General features: G+C 34.0%; 1 protein-coding gene across 1 annotated transcript in view; it reads right to left on the reverse strand.

The window, feature by feature from the left end:
* Nucleotides 1-4,495: 4,495 nt before the first annotated feature.
* Nucleotides 4,496-20,576, reverse strand: part of LOC149563718 (Chlorophyll A-B binding family protein) — a 53,100-nt gene continuing 37,019 nt past the window's right edge. The window contains exons 5-6 of the mRNA XM_089826856.1: nt 19,186-19,278; nt 4,496-5,014 (exon numbers count right to left, since the gene is read on the reverse strand). Of these exons, the coding sequence (XP_089682982.1) occupies nt 4,697-5,014; nt 19,186-19,278 (411 nt within the window). The 3' untranslated portion in view covers nt 4,496-4,696. The remainder of the gene's footprint in view (nt 5,015-19,185; nt 19,279-20,576) is intronic.

Genomic DNA, 20,576 nt, shown 5'->3' on the forward strand with positions numbered 1-20,576 from the left:
CCCATGCCTAGCCTTGAGTTAACTGTTGTTGATTATAGAGGAAAGGAATTAGACCCAATGGTAGAACAAGCTAGTCATGAATTTCTTTCAGATGACGGTTTTGTCAAATTAAGAGCTTTCTATCAATTTGCATGGAGAACTAACATTGAAAATTTTGAAGAAAGATGTAATAAGAGGAAAGCATAGCATCCAAAAATGGAGGAGGCAATTATACAAGATCAAATAAAGGATGAAATGATGCAAGAGTTTAGAAGTTTGACTCCTGACGAGGAAAGAAGAATGATAAGACCATCTGGAGTTTTGCTTTTACCCAATTGTGATATTGCAGATGCCATGGCTTTTAATACTGTCACTAAGAAGCTAAATGTTAATGAAAAGGTGAGAAAAAGACCTCAAGGTGCTAAGTTTAGTGAAGATCATGCTACTTTAGTAATTTGGTCTTTGAGAAGAGGATCGAGAGCCAATTTTTCTTAGCCTGATGATACTGGATTGATTGGAAACTTGATTGTTAAAAGGGTGGAAGATACCCCAAATGATGAGGCCGCAGAGTTCAATGTTGAAACAGCTAACCTCACATTAGCCACAGCCAAGAAGGAGAAAAAGCACAAATGGGAATTACAAGAAAAATATGAACAAGTCTTAGATGCTTACGATAAAGAAGTACATAAGAGGATTGAGTTTGAAAATAAGATGGCAGGGTATCAAGGACAATCTAACAAACCCAAGATCACTTATCCCCATCCTCCAATTGAAACTTTCAAGTTCACTCCCTTTGTAGAAATACCAAATACCCCACAGAGACCTCAATTCTACATATTCAAGGAGTTTGAGGAAAGAAAGAACAAATTATGGGCTCTCTGTGTGGAATTGGATGCCCAATATGACGATAAAATAAGAAAGAGAATTATGTATCTGGTAGACAAGATTCGTTGGTCTACATTTTATGAACAATTGTCAAGGTTAATGAATATATGGAATGAACTGAAAAATAATGAGGCTGCTTTGAAGCCAGTTGTGAAAAAATGGAATAACAAGGACAGGAATGTCACTCTTTTATGTTTCTCAGTCTGTCTTGTGAGCAAATAGAGAAAACCTATGACATGACTAATGACCTCTTTGATTTTGATGACAAAAAGATTGCATCGCAAAAGAGAATCATAAACTATTTCTCAAAATATCTTGATAAAAACTTTAAGCTTTTCCCTCATGTGCTCAAAACTATAGATAAATTGAAAGACAAGGAAGAATGGGCCAAAGAATTGGATGATTTGATATGTCTTAGATTCAATAGGTTCATAGATGAAAAGGGGCATGCATAGTTGGCAAAAACAACTGCAGAAGTTGTTAAAGTTCAAATATTATTTGATTCTTTTAAAGAGGAGTTTGTTGAAATAAATAAACTAGGAGAATATGTTCTGAAGAAACAGTAGGAAATATTGAATTTTAATTGGTCAAATGACACACTTTTCAACAAGTGGATGGCAGATCTTGTACAATTAAATCAATTGGTAGTCAAAGAAACTGATGAAGATGAGGTGGACCAAGATGAATTGCAAATAATTGATGCCTCGATTAAAGCAGAAGAGGAAAAAGATAAACAATCAACTGTAGTAACAAGTATAAAAGTTCAAACTACTGACTTGGCAGCAAAAGGATCAAGTATAACTATTGGCTTGTATGTACATGATGACCTGGATGGAGAACCACGAGTTAGAATCAATTTTCAAATATGAGAACCTGATCCATCACAAATAAATCCAATGGTCACACAGTCCAAGGAATGACAATTGCATCAAAGCTAATCATCAAGTGAAGCTCCTCAACAACAAGAAGCCATAGCAGAAGTGGTCCAACAAAAGGAATATCCATGATGTAAACATTTTGTTGCCCTAATTTTTGTCTTTTATGACAGTAACCTTTTTGTAATATCTTTCTATCTTAAGGACAGCTGTCATTCTTCTCTAATTCTGAAATTTGTTGCATCTCATGCTATATAAATGAGATCCCAAGGCTAGAGAAAAGGTCTAAACTCTTATGTAACTTTTATTTTTTGCTAAGCTTACAATTAGTCCAGTATTCTTGATGTTAATTTTGTAACGTATTTTCTCTGCAAATCTGAGAATACATTGACATTTAAAGATCATGTTGTCTTGTCCTGAGTTATTTTGAGTTTTACATCAGTGTTGTGTGATTTTCAAAGAAATTTAATACAAATGAGAGTTACCACTATATCTGTTCTCTTAATCTTGTCTCCATTGTTGTTAACCGGTCATCTTGAGGTCATGTGAGCAAAGTTTAGTCAATTTAATGCTACCAAGGTAGGTTGTATATTAGTTTGCTATTGCTTTTAATTCAATGAATAAAATAAATGCTTCAGTGAGATAATAGGATTTCCAATCGATAAGAAGGATATGCATAAGAATGAGGTTTAGGGTAAATTACTAGTAATATTGATTGTAATGCAATTGATTTGATCGAAAAATTGTTGGGTAGATTGATTTCCAATGGATGAGGCATTGATCATTTTGGTTAGTTTGCATGAGAAGGGATCATAGAATTGCATGAAGTGTAAATTCAAAATTCAAATCAAATTTACTTTTCATGTATGAAGAATATAATAGTTGGTCAGTACTTGGTTGCATTTAATTTTTGTATTGTGGTTAGTTGTTGTTACTCAGAATTATCTATAAATCTGAGAAGAATTGTGACCAAATATCTGTTAAAAGGGATAAATTTTGTAAAAGAATATTAGTAAATGAATGAAGTGTGAAGATAATATCTAGTATTGAGCCCTTTTATCCCTTAGGTGCACCCGCCTTGGTTTTGCAAAACCTAGAGTGTAGAAAATCCTTGTGGTTTTGTTCAAGTTGGGTCCAGATCTGAGAACTCCTTAGTTGAACATAGGAAATAGCTAACCCTTAGACTAAGTTGTGTTTCACCATCTTGGTATCAAGTATTTTGTTGCTTGGTAGTTTTGAAAGACCAACATTTGCTCCCATAGCAAAAATTAAGACCATGATGAAACATTTGCTCCCATAGCAAAAATTAAGACCAGTAAAATAATAGCTACCTAATTTGGTGGAAACTATTCCAAATGGACATAAAAAGTGTAGTTCTCAATGCAAACCTTGAGGAAGAGTTCTATATGATTCAATGATAGAGATATGTTGCACCTGAAAAAGAAGAAAAGGTATGCAAACTAGCTAAGTTCCTATATGGTCTCAAATAGGCTCCTAGAACTTGGTATATAAAATATTGATGAATATCGACTATAACATGGTTTCACTAGGCATCTCTATGTTCCATTAAACTACCTTGAGGATCATGGGAGGAATATTGTGATAATTAATATGAATGTTGATGACTTGGTTATCATAAGCAATTTGAAAGCAATGGTTGAAACAACCAAAGATGATCGTACGAAGGCTTTCGATATGACAGATCTTGAGCCATTCCACCATTGTCTAGGCTTAGAGGTATGGCAAATGGATCACCATATTTTTGCATCACAAAGAGAATATGACAAGATATTTCTCAAGAATTTCAACATGATGGATTCAAAACCGATGTCTACTCCTTCAAAGACAGGTTTGCAGTTATATATTACATCACACTAGATATTAATTTTTGGGTTAATTATCTATCAAGATTCATGCAAGAACCAAAAATGTGTCATTGTAAAGCAGCAAAAAGGGTACTAAGGTATATCCAAAGTACCATGACTCATGGTTTGGAGTATGAAAGGAACGATCATTTTTTCTTGACAAGGTATACAAATGCAGATTTTGAAGGTTTTGTTGATGATAGAAAATCCAGTTTTGAATTTGCTTTCTTTATAATAGGATCAAAATCTATTTCTTAGGGAACTAAGAAGCCAGTCACAGTTGAAGTTTTTCAACATAAGGAGAATATCGTGCAGCAAGAGCAACAATGTGTGAAGCAATTTGGCTACATTTCATATTAGAAGGATTGGGTTACCTCGCAATCAGCTTGTCATCCTCTGTTGTGACTAAGTGCTCCCAATCTTGTTTGTAATCCAGTGTTTCTCAAATGAACCAAGCATATTGAAGTTGATATACAAGAACATGTTCAACAAAACAATATTCAATCAATTCTACTCTTCTCAGGAACGTGCAGATATCTTCACCAAGCCCCTTCCTTACACGTGAAGTTTGATAACTTTCAAGACTCTCGGATTAGTACTTTAAAACTATGATGTAATAGGGGGGGATGTTGGAAATTCGATCATTTACTCCAAATAGATTATTTTATTTATTTTTGTCTTCTTGTAAATGTATGTTGTTTGTTGGAACAACTTATGATATCGGTTATTATTTGTGACCCAAGAGTACTATTTTAGATCAAACGGTTGTCTTTAGTCTTCCTATATATTTGTAGGCTCTATGGGAGAATGGAACGGAGAATTATATTATTGATTATCAATAAAATACATAATAAACCTTTGACAAATGCTGCTTATTAGAAAATCCAGTACTAAAATAAAGACTTATTAACACAATATTATTAGCTTCAACTTTCAGTTCAAACTATTACAATAGGAGGTAAAACAGTATTAAGTACCACACCTGGAAAATGCTGCTTACTAGAAATTTCAAGACCAAACTAAAGGGAGAATCCTTTAACAAAAAATATATTCAGCTTCAGAAAATCTACATAGAATGTAAAATATAGATAACTAATGTACCTTTGACAAAATGCTGCTTATACAAGTTACCACATTGTTATGAACAGGATCACTTATGTGATCCCGTAAATTTTCTATAGGCCCTTTTCCTGTAAGGGCAGCTTGTGCATAGAAGCCTAGCCAAGCCACCATGGCTAGACGTCCATTCTTTATTTCTTTCACCTTCAGATCCTCAAAGGCAACAGAATCATTTGATAGACCTAAGGGATCAAACAATATTCCCCCTGGATAATTTTTATCTCCTGGTAAATAGATGCCCAGTGGTTCTAAGGCTTCAATTCCACAGTACCTTGCATACTCAGGACCAACCTGTGGACAGGATGCTAAATGTCAATTTAAATGTAACAAAATAGTTTATAATTTCCAGAGTTTAATATTATAATTGAAATAAATCTCTCTCTCTCTCTCTGATAAGACCCAGAGCAGGTTTAAATAAACATGGAGCTACAGTACAGCTAACTACCTTCATAATAGAAAAATTTAGAGAACCTAATAAATATGTGACAATGACACTAAAATGGCAGACTGGTATTACTCAGATAATCATAAGTTTTGCTCATGCTAGTCAAACTAAATTACAATGAATCTTTGTCAGCTGTATAAAGCTAATGAAAAACTAAGACGAGTTAGAATATCAGGGTCAGATGAGTTTAAGCACATGTGTGCTATTCATTAATTCTGTAATCCCTATGATATCTAAGAGTGAATATTTTTAAAATACCTAAGTTACCAATTCGAATGCAGATCAGAATGCGAATGCTGGAAGCAGGTGCGCAGATGCGAGAAATTTCTTTTTGAGGGATGCAGATGCGTATGGATCCATATAATATATATGCAAAAACACGAAAGAAACTTAGAAATATAAAAGGTAAAACATTTCCAACATTCCTTCCTTAGTTCGAGGTAGACTCTTGCTATTGTCGTTCAGCCTCTTTCGTTTTCTTCTGGTATTTTGGCAAGGCTCGACAGTTCATGTTTTGTTACTTCATGTTAAGTATGAGTTTATATTGTTCTATGCGTCGGTTTCCTTCTTGTTTTCATACTTGGGTCAAGGATCTGCTTGATTATTTGTCTATCTATTGGTTCGATTACCTGTTGCCACTGTGTAAGCGATATGTACCGATGTTTATACTGAGGTGTGGTCATTCTTCATACGGTCAACTCTTCCTTTTCCGAGAATCATTGAAGATCAATGGTGCTAAATTTTAAGGCAGTGTTTGATATGTATTATGCATAAGGGGTTTGTAACTGCCGGTCTTTCAATATTTGGTAGGGCGTTTTAATTTGATTATGCCGTCTTCTATGTATGCCTACTACAATAATAGATAGTTTCTATTATCTTTGTTTAGTTTCTAATGGTTATCTATTGTAATCTTCTGTAAATATTAGAATGTTTCTAATATTTAGTTTTTTGTTTCTAGAATAGAATGTTTCTATTCTTTACGATTGTTTCCCAAGGAAACAATGTTCAACCTCTTGTATAAATTTACCTCTCGATCTATGTTAATATTGAGGAAATATTTTCCAATTACTTTGTAATATGTTATCAGAGTCAATATTCTAAATTTTTTCGAAATTAATTATAATTTCTTAATTGAAATTATCTGCCTTCTATTTTTTAAATTATTTACATACATATTTGCTTCCAACTCTCTCTATAATCCAACTAGGCTTTCCGTTCTGAGAGATCTAAATCCGCCAACTTCCAGTTTGGTTCTGCAACCCATTTCTATCCAGATCCGTCTATTTTTTCCTCCACATTTTTGCCATTTTTTGAAGATTTTTTGAAGCCAAGGTCGTTTTTGTTCAAAACCCTAATTTTCTGTACCGGATAAAAATAATTACAGATTAGGTTCTTGGTGGGTTTTTCGAGAGTTCAACTAGGTTGTCTGATTTTTTAGGTGTCTCAATTTTTGTGCCTTGATTTTCAAGCCAGCGAATCCAAAAACCGACTACATACTCTTTTTGGGTTTTTCGAGCTCTTCTAGTTCATCCTTCAAATTTTCTAGGGCTTCCATTTTTTTACCTCGAAGAACATGCCTTCAAGGACTTTCATGTTTTTTTACTGAAAAACGCGCTATGGCATCTCTAACTAATATTTTTCTCAAGGGAAATCAAAAGTTCAACGGTCGCCATTATGGCACGTGGAAACAACAGATGCTAACCATCTTCGAATATTGCAAAAACAATAAGGTGGCTATGGTTCATCAGCAATCTTCTCAGCAGACATCCTCTGCTCCAAATTCAGAAGGCTCCTAGAAAAAGAACATTAAATGCAACTATTACAAGTAGTATGTGCACCTGAAGATTGAATGTTGAGAGCACTTAGCTGCCCTATCTAAGCAATTTGGTTCGCAGCCCAAAGAAAACAGTGCGGAGCCCCTTGAGCAAACATAGTCTGCCTTTTATGCTTTTTGACAGCTTCATGTTTTGGATAGATTAACCATTAAGGGAGGGTATTACGATAATAGATAATTTCTATCATCTCTTTAGTTTCTAATGGTTATCTATTGTAATCTTCTATAAATATTAGAAATGTTTCTAATATTTAGTTTTCTGTAGAATGTTTCTAATCTTTACAATTGTTTCCTAAGGAAAAATCGTTCAACCTCTTGTATAAATTGACCTCTCGGTCTCTGTTAATATCAAGCAAATGTTTTCCAATTAGTTTGTAATAATGCCGTACGGAATAAGATTGATGCAGATTATTGTGTATGCTATGTTGGAAATTACAGTGTGCTGTTGGAGGCACCCGGATGTGGGTGGAAGCTGGCGGGGAGTGGCTTCCGCCCAGCTTATGGCCACCTCTGCTCCAGAATCTGCATCCATCCATTTCTGTTTCCACCTCTCCAGCCAGGAAGCCTGCATCGGCTTCTGAGAAAAATATTATGACAAGTATATTCATTTTCTGAATACTAAGACAAGGGAATATAGTGCTAGCATTGCAGATGAAAAACAAAACCAAGACAAGTTAAAAAATCAGGGTCACACGAGTTTAACTGCATGTGTACTATTCATTTTAAATCTGCAACCCTATGAAATGTAAGAGTGAATATTTGGAAAAATACATACATATATGTCATTCCTCAGTTGTGAGGCCAGGTGTTTACAGTTTGAAACTTTGGTTTTATTTGCTAGTTTCCCCACATCACAAGGAATCCATGTTTTTGCCATTTACTGTATGTATATGTGCCTGTTTCTCTGTGTATATGTATGCATGCAGGCGAAAATGGTGATACACTTAGACTCGAAAGAATAGTATTTTGAAGCATGTTCTTCAAGTGCAAAAAGGAAACTCTAACCCACTACAAAAATAAAAACATCTGTCCCTGGCTAATTTTCTGCTCGGAACTCTTCTTTTCAAAACTTTTGTATTCTTGTCTAGCCAGTACAGTTTGTTTCGTATCAATTAGAAACTGTTTTTAGATGTATCAATTGCCCATAAGTCATTTCAGCATCCACAAAGGTTTCCAAGAAATGGTAACTAAATCCAAATACAAGGAAACTCTAGTTGACAACAAACTTAAGAAAGCTTATTACTATGAGAAGGAACCAATATTCATGCACGGAGAAAAAGAGTGCGCACAACCTTGACAACTCAACCAAAAACTGATTCATTTGTCAGGTGCTGAATAAGATGAGACGAAACTGAAATGAAATACACTAATCAGAATGTTTGAAACTAAATTGAAATGAAAAGGAACTAGTATAAAACATATTAATGTATTTTTGGACCAACTTATGTAGGAGTGCCTAATTAAAGGTGAAGCTTGTTTTAGTTTAGGTATGGTTGATGTGGAAGAATCTATAGACGCAAGTTGGTGGGATGCACGACTGTCAGCTTTCACCAGGTAGGAGGATCCCCATACACTGGTAATTCCTTGCATTAAGCTTTATAAGCTAACAAAAAAATTAACAGCAGCCCCTAATTGTAGATCAGAGTAAGGTGCTTGGAGGTGAAGCCTTGGAATCGAAGCAGGAAGAGCACTAGTGATTGCACATTGAGCCTAGACTGCAATTGACTAGGCTGTCTTTGCCTTTGTCTCCGATAGGGCTGAGCCAGTAAGATCGGACCAGCACTGGTGGCAGAGATACCATCTTACCAGCGAACTATTGTGGAGCAGAAAACACACTAACAAAGGCAAAAGATCTCACAAGATATCTTCTACAGGCAGTTGTTTGAGCAATACTGGAAGGTGTCGAGTCTGTTTGAATTAGTAGTGGATCAATATTTCAGTATCTCATAGGTGTAAGACAGTCTGCTCTGTAAGCTATTAACGTAATTATGAGACCTGCACTTTTGGTTCATTGTGAAATAAGACTAGTACAGTTAAAGTCAATGTAACTGTAATAATTGCTGTCATACGAACTGATGATGTTTTAAGTTGTGACAATCGATTCCATATTTTTATAAATACATTGTGATGAGTATATTACCTGATAAAATTTGCCGTTTTATATTTTAAATCTTTCACTCAGCTCTCTCTTCAATGCTAGATGATCACATCTGATTTCATACATTTTAAGGGCAATTCAATGACAGCTATTTTGGCAAGAAAATGAAGTCTGTATAAATAGAAAATGTCATGTTTCACCTGTGGGTTTGTCTTAAGCATCAAACTGATAAAAAAAACTTCTTTCTAAAATTTCTGGAACTATTTCAACTTTTGATTTTGCAAATTTCAGGACTTCCTAAGTGGTTTTAAGGGGTCAAACTTAGACAGCCTTTCATCATGCTGTCTTAAACTTCTAAGCATTTTCTGAATGGGATTGTTCTAAGAGACAATCCCCAAGTGATGTCTCCAACAATCAAACCTACAAGTTTTAAGATAGTCTATAAAAACACTTGCTTGAACTGCAACCTGTACTGAACTCTTTTTGTGGAAGTCTAAAAGAAGATTTGTTTCCACTTACTTTACATGCTGTCTAACTTTTGTACCCTTGGGTTTCAACCTTACGACCAATATCAAAAACAAACTAGACTGCCAATTAACCCACACTAGGGTATTTATTATTTTTTATCAAAATCTAAAAGAACTGGTTAAGAAGGATATCCTTTGAATTTTTCCCAAGAAAGATATATTTCATGGTTTCTAATTTCTCCCAATTCACCCACACTAGGGTATGTTTTATTTTTTATCAAAATCTAAAAGAACTGGTTTAGAAGGATATCCTTTGAATTTTTCCCAACGAAGATATATTTCATGGTTTCTAATTTCTCCCTGAAATTAAAAAATAAGTACAAATATATGTGAATAAATGGGACTATCAAAGCTAAAAGAAGATACCGTAAGCAACGAAACACAAACAAAATCCTTCCAAAAAAAAGATAAGTAAATATTTAATGAATTTAATTATTGAAGTACGAATGAAAAAGCTTCTTTCAGAAAGCAAGGGCACGAGACTCTTCTTTGCTTATGCTTTAGGGCATATGAAGGGAATAGTTATAACCTATATAGTGTATAAACACAGTTACTAGAAATAATCCCAGGCCATACAATGTAAAAACTCTTTACTGATTAATTGCCATCAGAACAATGTCCATTAGCATCCAGTTGAAGAATTGTATCCTTTCTCCAGTCAACATATAGAAATCTCAATATGTTTACTGCTAACACAAATGATCAAATGTTCATTTACTCACTTGAGTTTGAATTGCAAAATGTTGAATGTACATAGATCGATATTGGTGTAGAATAACTAAACTGTATTTTCAGAATAATATAATGTTTAGAGTAATGTTCAAATCAATTTCTGATTTATTTCTGTTCTATATATATCTTGTACTAAATATCAATAACCCTGTTCTGATGTATGCAGATTTCTTTTGAACTGACTGAAGGTATAAAACAGATCGAAGCTTATAGCGGATATATATTTATATCAGATTGTATGTTCTTGACTGAGACTTATATTGCTGTTGTGATTAATATTTGTCTGCAGTCTTGAACTCGGCATATGTACAGATACTTAGGGACATGCCCATGTAGGGGCATGACCCTATGTGGTCATGTCTCAAGATACATTGTCCAAAAGACATAGCCAATCAATATCCTTAATCGGCATTTGATTCTAACACAACCGATTGTATATTAAGACTAGATCGGCATTAGCATTTAATGATAATATACAAAACAAAAGTTTATAATAAATTATAATGTGTGTATATATATATGTGTATGTGTATGAACATTCTCATCAACATTTACATGTATTATATGCTTATGGAATTTAATCAATATTAACATTAGCTTCAATTTACTATAATGCTAACATTCTCAACACTCCCTCTTTAGCAAGGAGGGAATTGAAGCAAATGTAATACAAGATTAAATACCACCTTAACTGTGGTCTATTAAGTTAGTGTTCGGCAAGATCCGGCCCGAAGAACCATAACAAATTGATTTTCATGGTGTTTGGCAAAATCCGGCCCGAAGAACAATGATGGTTATTAAGGTGTCCGGCAAAATCTGGCCCGAAGAACCATGATAACACTTAGCTCCAACACATTTTGGTGTCAGGAGATAGATCAACTATTGATAAGGTCATTACCTTACAATAGTGACCTTACACATATGAAAGATCATCACCTTTCATAACACAAGTTTGCAAACAATCTAATTTTCAATTATTCATAAATCTATTAACTTACAAATGTATTTACAAATTTGTCATACCAAGTTTACCTCTGAAGCACTCTATTTTCAACGTTGCAAGAGGCTTGGTGAAAATGTCAACATTTTGCTCATTAGTGTTGATATAAATCAGCTTGATAACATTTTTGTCAACCATGTCTCTTATGTAATGGTAAGGAGTCTCGATGTGCTTTGATCGATTTTGGAAGACAGGATTAGCAAAAAGTTTGTTGCAGCTCTGGTTATCACAATGAATCACCGTAGGACTCAGTTGCTTTCCAAAGAGTCCAAATAATAGCTTTCTCAGCCATACTGCTTCGAAATCTCCTATGGAAGCTGCCATATATTCAGCTTCGATGGAACTCAAGGCAACTATTGGTTGTTTTCTACAGAATCAGGATAACATTGTCGATCCAAGACTGAAGCAACAGCCTATAGTACTCGTGCGGTTTATGGAACAACCAGCCCAATTAGAATCAGTATATCCTTCAATTTTAATCTCAACATTTTTGTACTTCAAACCAAGACCAATAGTGCCACATAGATATCTTGTAACAACTAGTTTTCCTGCGTCTTAATTAACAACTAACATACTCATAGAAATATAGTTATTACTTCAATTTCATAGGAAGACGGTTGTATCAGTCATGTTCATGTGAATGAGACTTACCATTAAAATCAGTTAGACAAAATTTCTTAACTAAGAACTTAAAACAGCATCAATGAATTTACCATGAAATTTGAACCGATAAATCATTGTAAGAAGGCTTCTACAATCACCCTTAGTCCACAAATACCACTATAACAAAATCATATAACGACTACCATTTAATACTGCTATATCAAAATTAGATAACGATTACTATTAAATACCACTATATAAAATTAGGGAATCACCAACCACCGTATCAATTAGGGCATCGATTACCATTGGATCATTTAGGGCTTCAGATACCATTGTATCACTTAGGCTTCAATTACCACTAGATCATTTAGAGCATCAAATATCACTGTATCAATTAGGGCTTCGGATACCACGGAATTCAATTAGGGCTTCAAATACCACTATACCATTTAGGGCTCCAGATACCACTGATTCAATTAGGGCTTCAAATACCATTGTATCATTCCTTTCCTTTCAATTTCTTAACTGTGGCAATAACTTAAGATTAAAAGATTTGCTCATATTCTATATTCATATAAATAAAAGACTGAGATAACAATCCATCTGATAAATCTATCCCTTGCAACTAAGTGTAAAGTAACTATAATAATGATAAAACTCAATTAATCTTACCTTAGTCATGCATATACATCATAAAAGTAAAATACCTATTTTCGGTAACTAACTGAATGTATAACTTATCTTTGTTTGTTGTACGTCCGATAACTTGGGAAGAGGTGAAACATTGTTAGGGGCTTAACCACCCAACCTTGGACCTTAACTTATTCCCCACACAATCTCCAACGAGAAAGGCCCTCCCTACCCAGAATTGGACTTGGAACATCTGTCATCTACTAAGCATCCTAGTATTTAAATACACCATTCGACTTGACAGCAAGAGTTACAATAACAAGATTATGCATGATATTATTTTAGATTTAATGTATCAAATCTAACTTTTATTTTCTAAGTCATTGCAGACTCCATCTCACCTCTTCACCCTTTCCATGGCTATATAGTCGGTGAATTGTAGGTGCTCAGATCTCAGTACAATAAGCTCTGTCTGATGATTCCCAACAAATACATGAATAACATATATGTTCTAACTTATCACAATCTGTGATTTGAAAAAGATATTCTTAAAGATGACAGAATTTATTGTTTAATTAATTAATTTAATCATATCCGATTTCTCTTTTGCGTTCTTGCAGATTCATTCCACCTCTTCACCATTTCATGGTTTCTTTGCCAGTGAATCCTAGGTGCTTGATTATTCTATTTTATTTACACCTCTTCACCATTTCATGGCTTCTTTGACGGTGAATCCTGGGTGTCTATAAGATTATGAACATTCTATTTTTATTTACACCATTTCATGGCTTCATTGCCAGTGAATCCTAGGTGTCTGTAAGATTATGAACATTCTATTTTTATTTACACCTCTTCACCATTTCATGGCTTCATTGCTAGTGAATCCTAGGTGTTAAAGAATCTAAAAGTATTATGATCTTTGTTTCAAAAATTATGATAGCATGGTTATTGATGTTGATTCATATAATCATTTAAGTTTCTACAACTACCATTCAATTTCATAAATGATGTTACAATCACAAAGATAAAACTAAGAAGATCTTCAATGAACTCTATGAAATGCAAGAGACCATCAGCAAGGTATTTTGTGTTAAAACAATGTATAGTTGGCTGCAGTCAAACTTCTACTTAGAAAAAGAAGAATTATGAAATAGGAAGGTATGTATTGTATTAGTCTCAGTCCTAGCCTTGTAAAGCCAGATGCAGTCGGACTTATACTCAGAAAAGAAAGGAACTATGAAACACGAATACACGTATTCACGACCTAAGATTGGGCTTGAGGTTTGTCTAGATGTGGCTCATCCTGTCCTCGATCGGAACTCCTGTTGGCGATTTGTCTTGCCCGCCGGTTTGAGACTTGATTCGCAGATTCCAAAATGCTGGCGGAGTAAGGGAAGAACAGAGTAATATTGGTTGTCTAGTCGACATAATGTTTCAGCTGGGAATGAATGTTCTTGGCTTTAAATGGGAATGTAGCAGACAATGGAAAGAGAGATGTCGTCTTGGTTGATTCACGGCTTCTCTTAAACACTAGTCGTGGCTCCTCGGCTTCTATCAATTTAAAAAGATTATAGCCAATTCAAATTCCAAATGTTTTAAATCGATTCATCATGCCAAGTGTTAATCGGTTAAAAACAAAGAATATTAAAAAGGAAAGAAATAGAGTTGGAAGATTATAACTCGAATATTATTATTATTTTATATTTATACAAGTAAATATATTAATCAGGTGACATCGATTTATTAAATTATTATAATATAATTATCTCAATTCATTTTTATATTTATATGTACGTATATAAATATTTATTATAATAATATGAAGATCAATTAAAATCCTTAAATGTACGTTTTATATTTTAACTCAATTATTTTATGTTTCTCAATTTATTTATTTAAATAGCTCGTGCGGGTCACACAGATGTATCCTATTTCAAGTCGCTAGGTTCTCAACCCATTTGCCCAATGATAGTGATGCTCCTGTGCCTAATTCTTTTTTGACAATGCTTCAACCCCTCCAATATGTTTCCTGCAAGGAAATTCTCCGCAGTTAAATTATTTTATCATAATAAATTATTTAATCATAAATAATCATAACGGTTAACCATCTTCTCAATTCCATGAATTCGTGATAAATGATCAACTAACTTGTTACCCTCACTTGAAATTAGAACGATTAACCATCTTACCATTTCGCAAGATTATAACAAATTAAACTACCAACTAACTTCATGTGAACCTCAAAGGCTATATTTTAAATTAGGTCAAAATTTGGGATGTAACATACCTCAAGATATATTTAGCAGCCATCAAAAGAATCTTCTTTGGTTCACGCATGAAGTCACTTAAAACATTGGTGGCATAGCAGATATCAGGCCTAGTATTTACTAGATACATAAGTGATCCAATGATTTGTTTGTAGAGAGTGGAGTCAATAGACTCTGAATTCACAGCTTTTTCTTTTAGTTTGTGTAGATTTGTTTCCATCGAAGTTGCTATACGTTTCTTGTGCATCATCCCAAATCTAGTCAAGATGCCATGGGTGTACTTCCCTTGATTTAGAAACATATGATCTTTCTTTTGACATACTTCTAGACACAAAAAATAGTGTAGTAGGCCTAGATCATTTCAAATTCATAAGATCTTGTCTGCATCTTTCAATTAAGTGATCTTCACCTGTTATCAATAGATCATCAACATATAAAACAAGTATTAATATGTCACCATTAAATATTTTGAAATATATGTTAAGATCAACTTCATTTTTGGAGTATCCTAGTTTGGAGAGGTAGCTATCTATCCCTTCATACCAAGCTCGTGGTGCTTGTTTGAGGCCATAAAGAACTCTCTTTAGTTTACATACATATAGATTCTTATCTTTTATAACAAAACCTTAAAGTTGTTCAATATATACTTCTTTATTAATAATAATGACACCATTGAGAAATGCAGTCTTGACATCCATTTGATATATCTTCCATCCTTTGGATACTGCAATAGCAATGATTGTCCTTATTAAAGTGTATCAAGCAACTGGAGCAAAGGTTTCCTGACAATCAATACCTGTCTTTTGGGAAAAACCACGAGCAACAAACCTTGCTTTATGTTCTTCAATACTGTAATCTAAAGCATATTTGATTTTGTATAACCAATTTGATGAAACAACTGATTTGTCTTTTGGCCTAGGTACAATATCCCAAACATCATTTTATAATATGGATTGGTATTCTTCAACCATAGCATCTTTCCATGCTTGACAAGATAGGGCTTCTTCAACAGTTGATGGTTCAGATTTTGTAAGCTCAATTACTAGTGCAGTGTAACAAGATTTATTTCTGGTTTTCTTGCTCTCTCTAGAGATTTCATCTAGTTCAACATTATTTTCTTCAATCATTTTCCTTGCCCATAAAGGCCTTTTCTTGATATTAGAGATGTCTCTGTTTTCAGTGTCCGGTAGTAGTTCATTCTCTTCTGATATGTTCTCCCTCTGATTTTCAATTTGCAAATTTTCATCTAATTCTGTGATGGGCTCATCTTATGTGCTAGTGGATAGTTTCAAAGCAGTGTTTTCTTCAAATTTGACATCTCTGCTAATTTCAACTGATCTCTACCCAGATTTATAGACTCTATACCCTTTGATGTTTTCACTGTACCCAACAAATATTCCTTTCTTTCCGAATGGTTCTAACTTAGTTCTCTTTTCTTTAGGTATGTGAATGTAAATGTGGCAGCCAAATATTCTGAGATGACTTAGATCAGGTTTAATTCCTGTAGAGACTTCTTCAGGAGTTATGTTTTCTAGGATTGAGTGTGGGCATCTGTTTTGAATATATACAGTAGTATTAGTGGCCTACGCCTAAAATGAGAAGTGTAAATTTTGATCATGCAGCATAGCTTTTGTTGCTTCAACAATGGTATTGTTTTTTCTTTCTACTACCCCATTCTGTTGGTATTATAAGGTACAATATACTCCCTCTTAATCCCAACAGAGGTGTAGAAGTCTTCGAAATTTTCAAAACTATATTCACCCCCATTCTCTGATCTTGGAGTTTTTATTCTTTTTGATGTTTGATTTTCCACAATTGCTTTGATCTCTTTAAATTTTAATAGAACCTCACTTGATTCTTTGACCTTAAGAAAATAAATCCACGTTTTCCTAGAAAAATCATCAATAAAGATTATGTAGTATGAGAATCCTCCTAGAGAAAGTGTTGGTATAGGTCCACATAAATCAATGTGGATTAGTTCTAGAACTGATTTAGACTTGTGTTTGCTAGGAGGAAAAGGTCTTTTTACATTCTTTCCTAGAGCACATCCTTTACAAATGCCTATATGGTTTGAATTTAAGTTAGGTATTCTAGTGGTGATTTTTTCTATATTTGGTAGTGCACTGAATCCAATATGTTTGAGCCTTCTATCCCATATTTCATTAGGATTTGTCATTTCGTGACTTGGGGCTTGCTTTTGAATGTTACACAGTTTATATAGGGTTCCATCTCTAGTCCCTATGGTGATAGCATTCTTGAGATTAATATTTTTAGGCCAGTACAAAACTTTGTCTTCATTAAAGATGACTTGATATCCTTCATCAGCAAGTCCAAAGATGGATACTAGATTCCGTATTAAGCCAAGTACAAAAAGAACATCTTTCAAGTTTAGAGTAACCGTAATTTTTAGTTGTATAGAACAGGTCCCAATTCTTTTTACTGGATAGGTGGAGTTATCTCCAATGGTGACTCCTTCAATGGTATAACTCCCAAAAGTTTCAAACTTATCTCTAAATCACATTATGTGACAGGATGCACCACTCTATTATCCACACATTTTCGTTGGATTTCATCTCACCTAATAGAGCTGAGTAGAATAATAGATTTTCATACTTTTTTGTTTCAGCTAAGGAGGCTAGAATTTTTTCCCTTTCTGGACAAAGTCTGGAGGTATGTCCAAATTTCTCACTTGTAACATTGAACTTTGGAGTAATCATTTCTTTTGTAATTATTGTTTCCTTTTCGCTTATCATTTTCTTTCCTTTGAATTTTTTCTTCTTCCCTCTGTTATTAGAGACTAAGAAAAGAGCTTGATTTTCTCCCTCTTGATTTGAAATGATCCCTCTCGAAATTAGTCTTGATTCTTTTGAAGTACAATCATTTTTAAGTTGATCAAAAGCTGGTATTGATGGTCTACTGACAACTTGGATGAACGCTTCCCACGATATAGATAATCCTCTAAGTGCTATTATGGATAATTCTTCATCTTCTACTTTGTTTCCAATAGAAAATAGTTGATTTTTTATTTCAGAAATTCTTCCAAAGTAGGATGAGATTGACTCTCTTTTATCCATTTTTATATTCATAAGCTGATTTTTTAATGTAAGCAATCTACTTGAGTTGTTGATCCCAAATGTATCCTTAATTGTTTTAAATACTTCAAATGCTTTCTTGAGGTTTGATGTGGAAGGAAGATTATGATCTTTTAATGAATCAACAATAATCTTCCTAGCTTTGTTATTTAGCCTTTTCTAAGTGGCCTTTTCTGCCTCATCTTCAAGTATTGAAATGTCCGGTTCAATGAATGATTCCAATTCCAATTCTTCGAGGATTATTGTAATCCGAATTTTCCATGAGAAGAAGTTTGTTGCTCCTTCAAGTCTATCCTTCACTCTAACATTGTTTGCCATGATGTCAATTTTATTTTAGGAAATTTGATTAACAATCTCTCTACCAATTTGGCTCTGATACCATGTTAAATATACATAGATCGATATTGGCGTAGAATAACTAAACTGTATTTTCAGAATAATATAATGTTTAGAGTAATGTTCAAATCAATTTCTGATTTATTTCTGTTCTATATATATCTTGTACTAAAGATCAATAACCCTGTTCTGATGTATGCAGATTTCTTGTGAACTGACTGAAGGTATAAAACAGATTGAAGCTTATAGCAGATATATATTTATATCAGATCGTATGTTCTTGACTGAGAGTTATATTGCCGTTGTAATCGATATTTGTCTGCAGTCTTGAACTCGGCATATATACAGATACTTAGAGGCATGCCTATGTAGGGGCATGACCCTGCGTGGCTCATGCCATGTAGAGTCATGATCCTACATGATCATGTCTCAAGATACATTATCCAAAAGACATAGCCGATCAATATCCTTAATTGGCATTTGATTCTAACACGACCAATTGTATATTAAGACTAGATCGGCATTAGCATTTAATGATAATATACAAAACAGAAGTTTATAATAATCTGTCTGTGTGTGCGCCGATCAATATCCTTAATTGGCATTTGATTCTAACACGACCAATTGTATATTAAGACTAGATCGGCATTAGCATTTAATGATAATATACAAAACAGAAGTTTATAATAATCTCTCTGTGTGTGCGTGTGTGCGTGTGTGTGTGTGTGAACATCCTCATCAACATTTACATGTATTATATGCTTGTGGAATTTAATCAATATTAACATTAGCTTCAATTCACTATAATGCTAACATTCTCAACACAAAAAATAGCTTGTCCATTGAAAGACTTCAAAATGAATTTTACTGTCAAAGCCCCAAGTAAAGTGCATACCATGAGAAGAAATTGACAAACTGCAATGACTAAAACTCCTTGTGCTCCAGCAATATGCAATCCTGGTATTCCAAGGTAATCTAGAGTATCACCCTGAAAAATATAAAGCACATTTACAAATGTGAGGATATATACTATTCAATAGTTTTCAATGTGCACATAATCATGAGATTTTCAAATAAAAAATAAAACAAGATATAAACATGTTGGGAATTAGTCTTCACATAGATGTAGAAAATGAGAATTTTTCTTTATTTAAATAAGTGCCATAATGTTGAGTTGTTGAGAAACAACTCAATAATATTACTAACCACAAGGTTTTTTAAAAAGGTTATGAGAAGAGTGGTACATATTGAGTTATTAAAACAAATAAATATTTAAGGAGGTTGTTTGGGTTGTTCCCCATAAAATAGGAGATGGAAATCCCATAAATATGTAGTTTGTATTTGAACAATATGTAGAAAAAATCAGTGACTATTTTGTAAAATATTTGCAGCTTCTCTCTGTCCACATATTTTCAATATGGTATCAGAGCAACGGAGATCCAAGAAAAATCATTTTTATGATTAGTGTGCCTTGCACAAGTGAATAAGGTGGACTGATTTTGATCTGTGTGTGATTGTCCCGTCCTGTAGATTGGTTCTTACAAAACTGGCCCGGCCAGTGACAAATCCCTTTACTAAACAAATCTATGTTCAGTCATTGAGTCTGTAGCTGTGCAGAAGCATAATATTTTGTTTGCACTATCTCATGATACAGAGAAGTTCTGAGCACTGGTCGATTCCATTAAGGTGACCAATCAAATGATTTGCATGACAAGAAGGGACATGATTCAAGAGTGCCATCAAATATTCTTCACTGGTTTTCATTCCATTGGTGCATGGTAGAGCCTTGAATAGTTGGAAAACTCGCCAAGGCTTGAAAAAACAATTCAAGAAAGACTCGGCCAGTTTTCAGCAAAAAACTTGGGAACTTAAAAAATTGATAGATTTTAATTAGAAATGCATTTTTTTGTATAATTCAATGAGAGGATGCATCCAATGAGTCAATAAAGGAGAACACAAGAACACAAAAAACAAGCTTAGTTTAGATATATTTAAACACAAAGTGGGTACAAAATCACATTCTTCTGAGGAATGCCGATGGTTGGAAGCGAAGTAGTAAATAATTTATGTAACAGTAAAACTAAAACTAAATACATTATTACTATTATATCTTCCTCTTCCCAGCTCTAACAAAAACTAAGTGAGAGGTAGACCTAGAGGGTCTTGTCGTAAAAGTCTGGACCAGGCATGACTGTGCCTTCTCGTTCCACATGTCTGACTCAATATATGGACTGTCCTCCATACCTGATGTAATTCTGCGTCTAGCTTCTCCTGGCACTAGAAATG

This window comes from Cupressus sempervirens, chromosome 4 (assembly GCF_028749045.1).
Source record: "Cupressus sempervirens isolate cs-2001-9-10 chromosome 4, ASM2874904v1, whole genome shotgun sequence".
NCBI classification, from domain to species: Eukaryota; Viridiplantae; Streptophyta; class Pinopsida; order Cupressales; family Cupressaceae; genus Cupressus; species Cupressus sempervirens.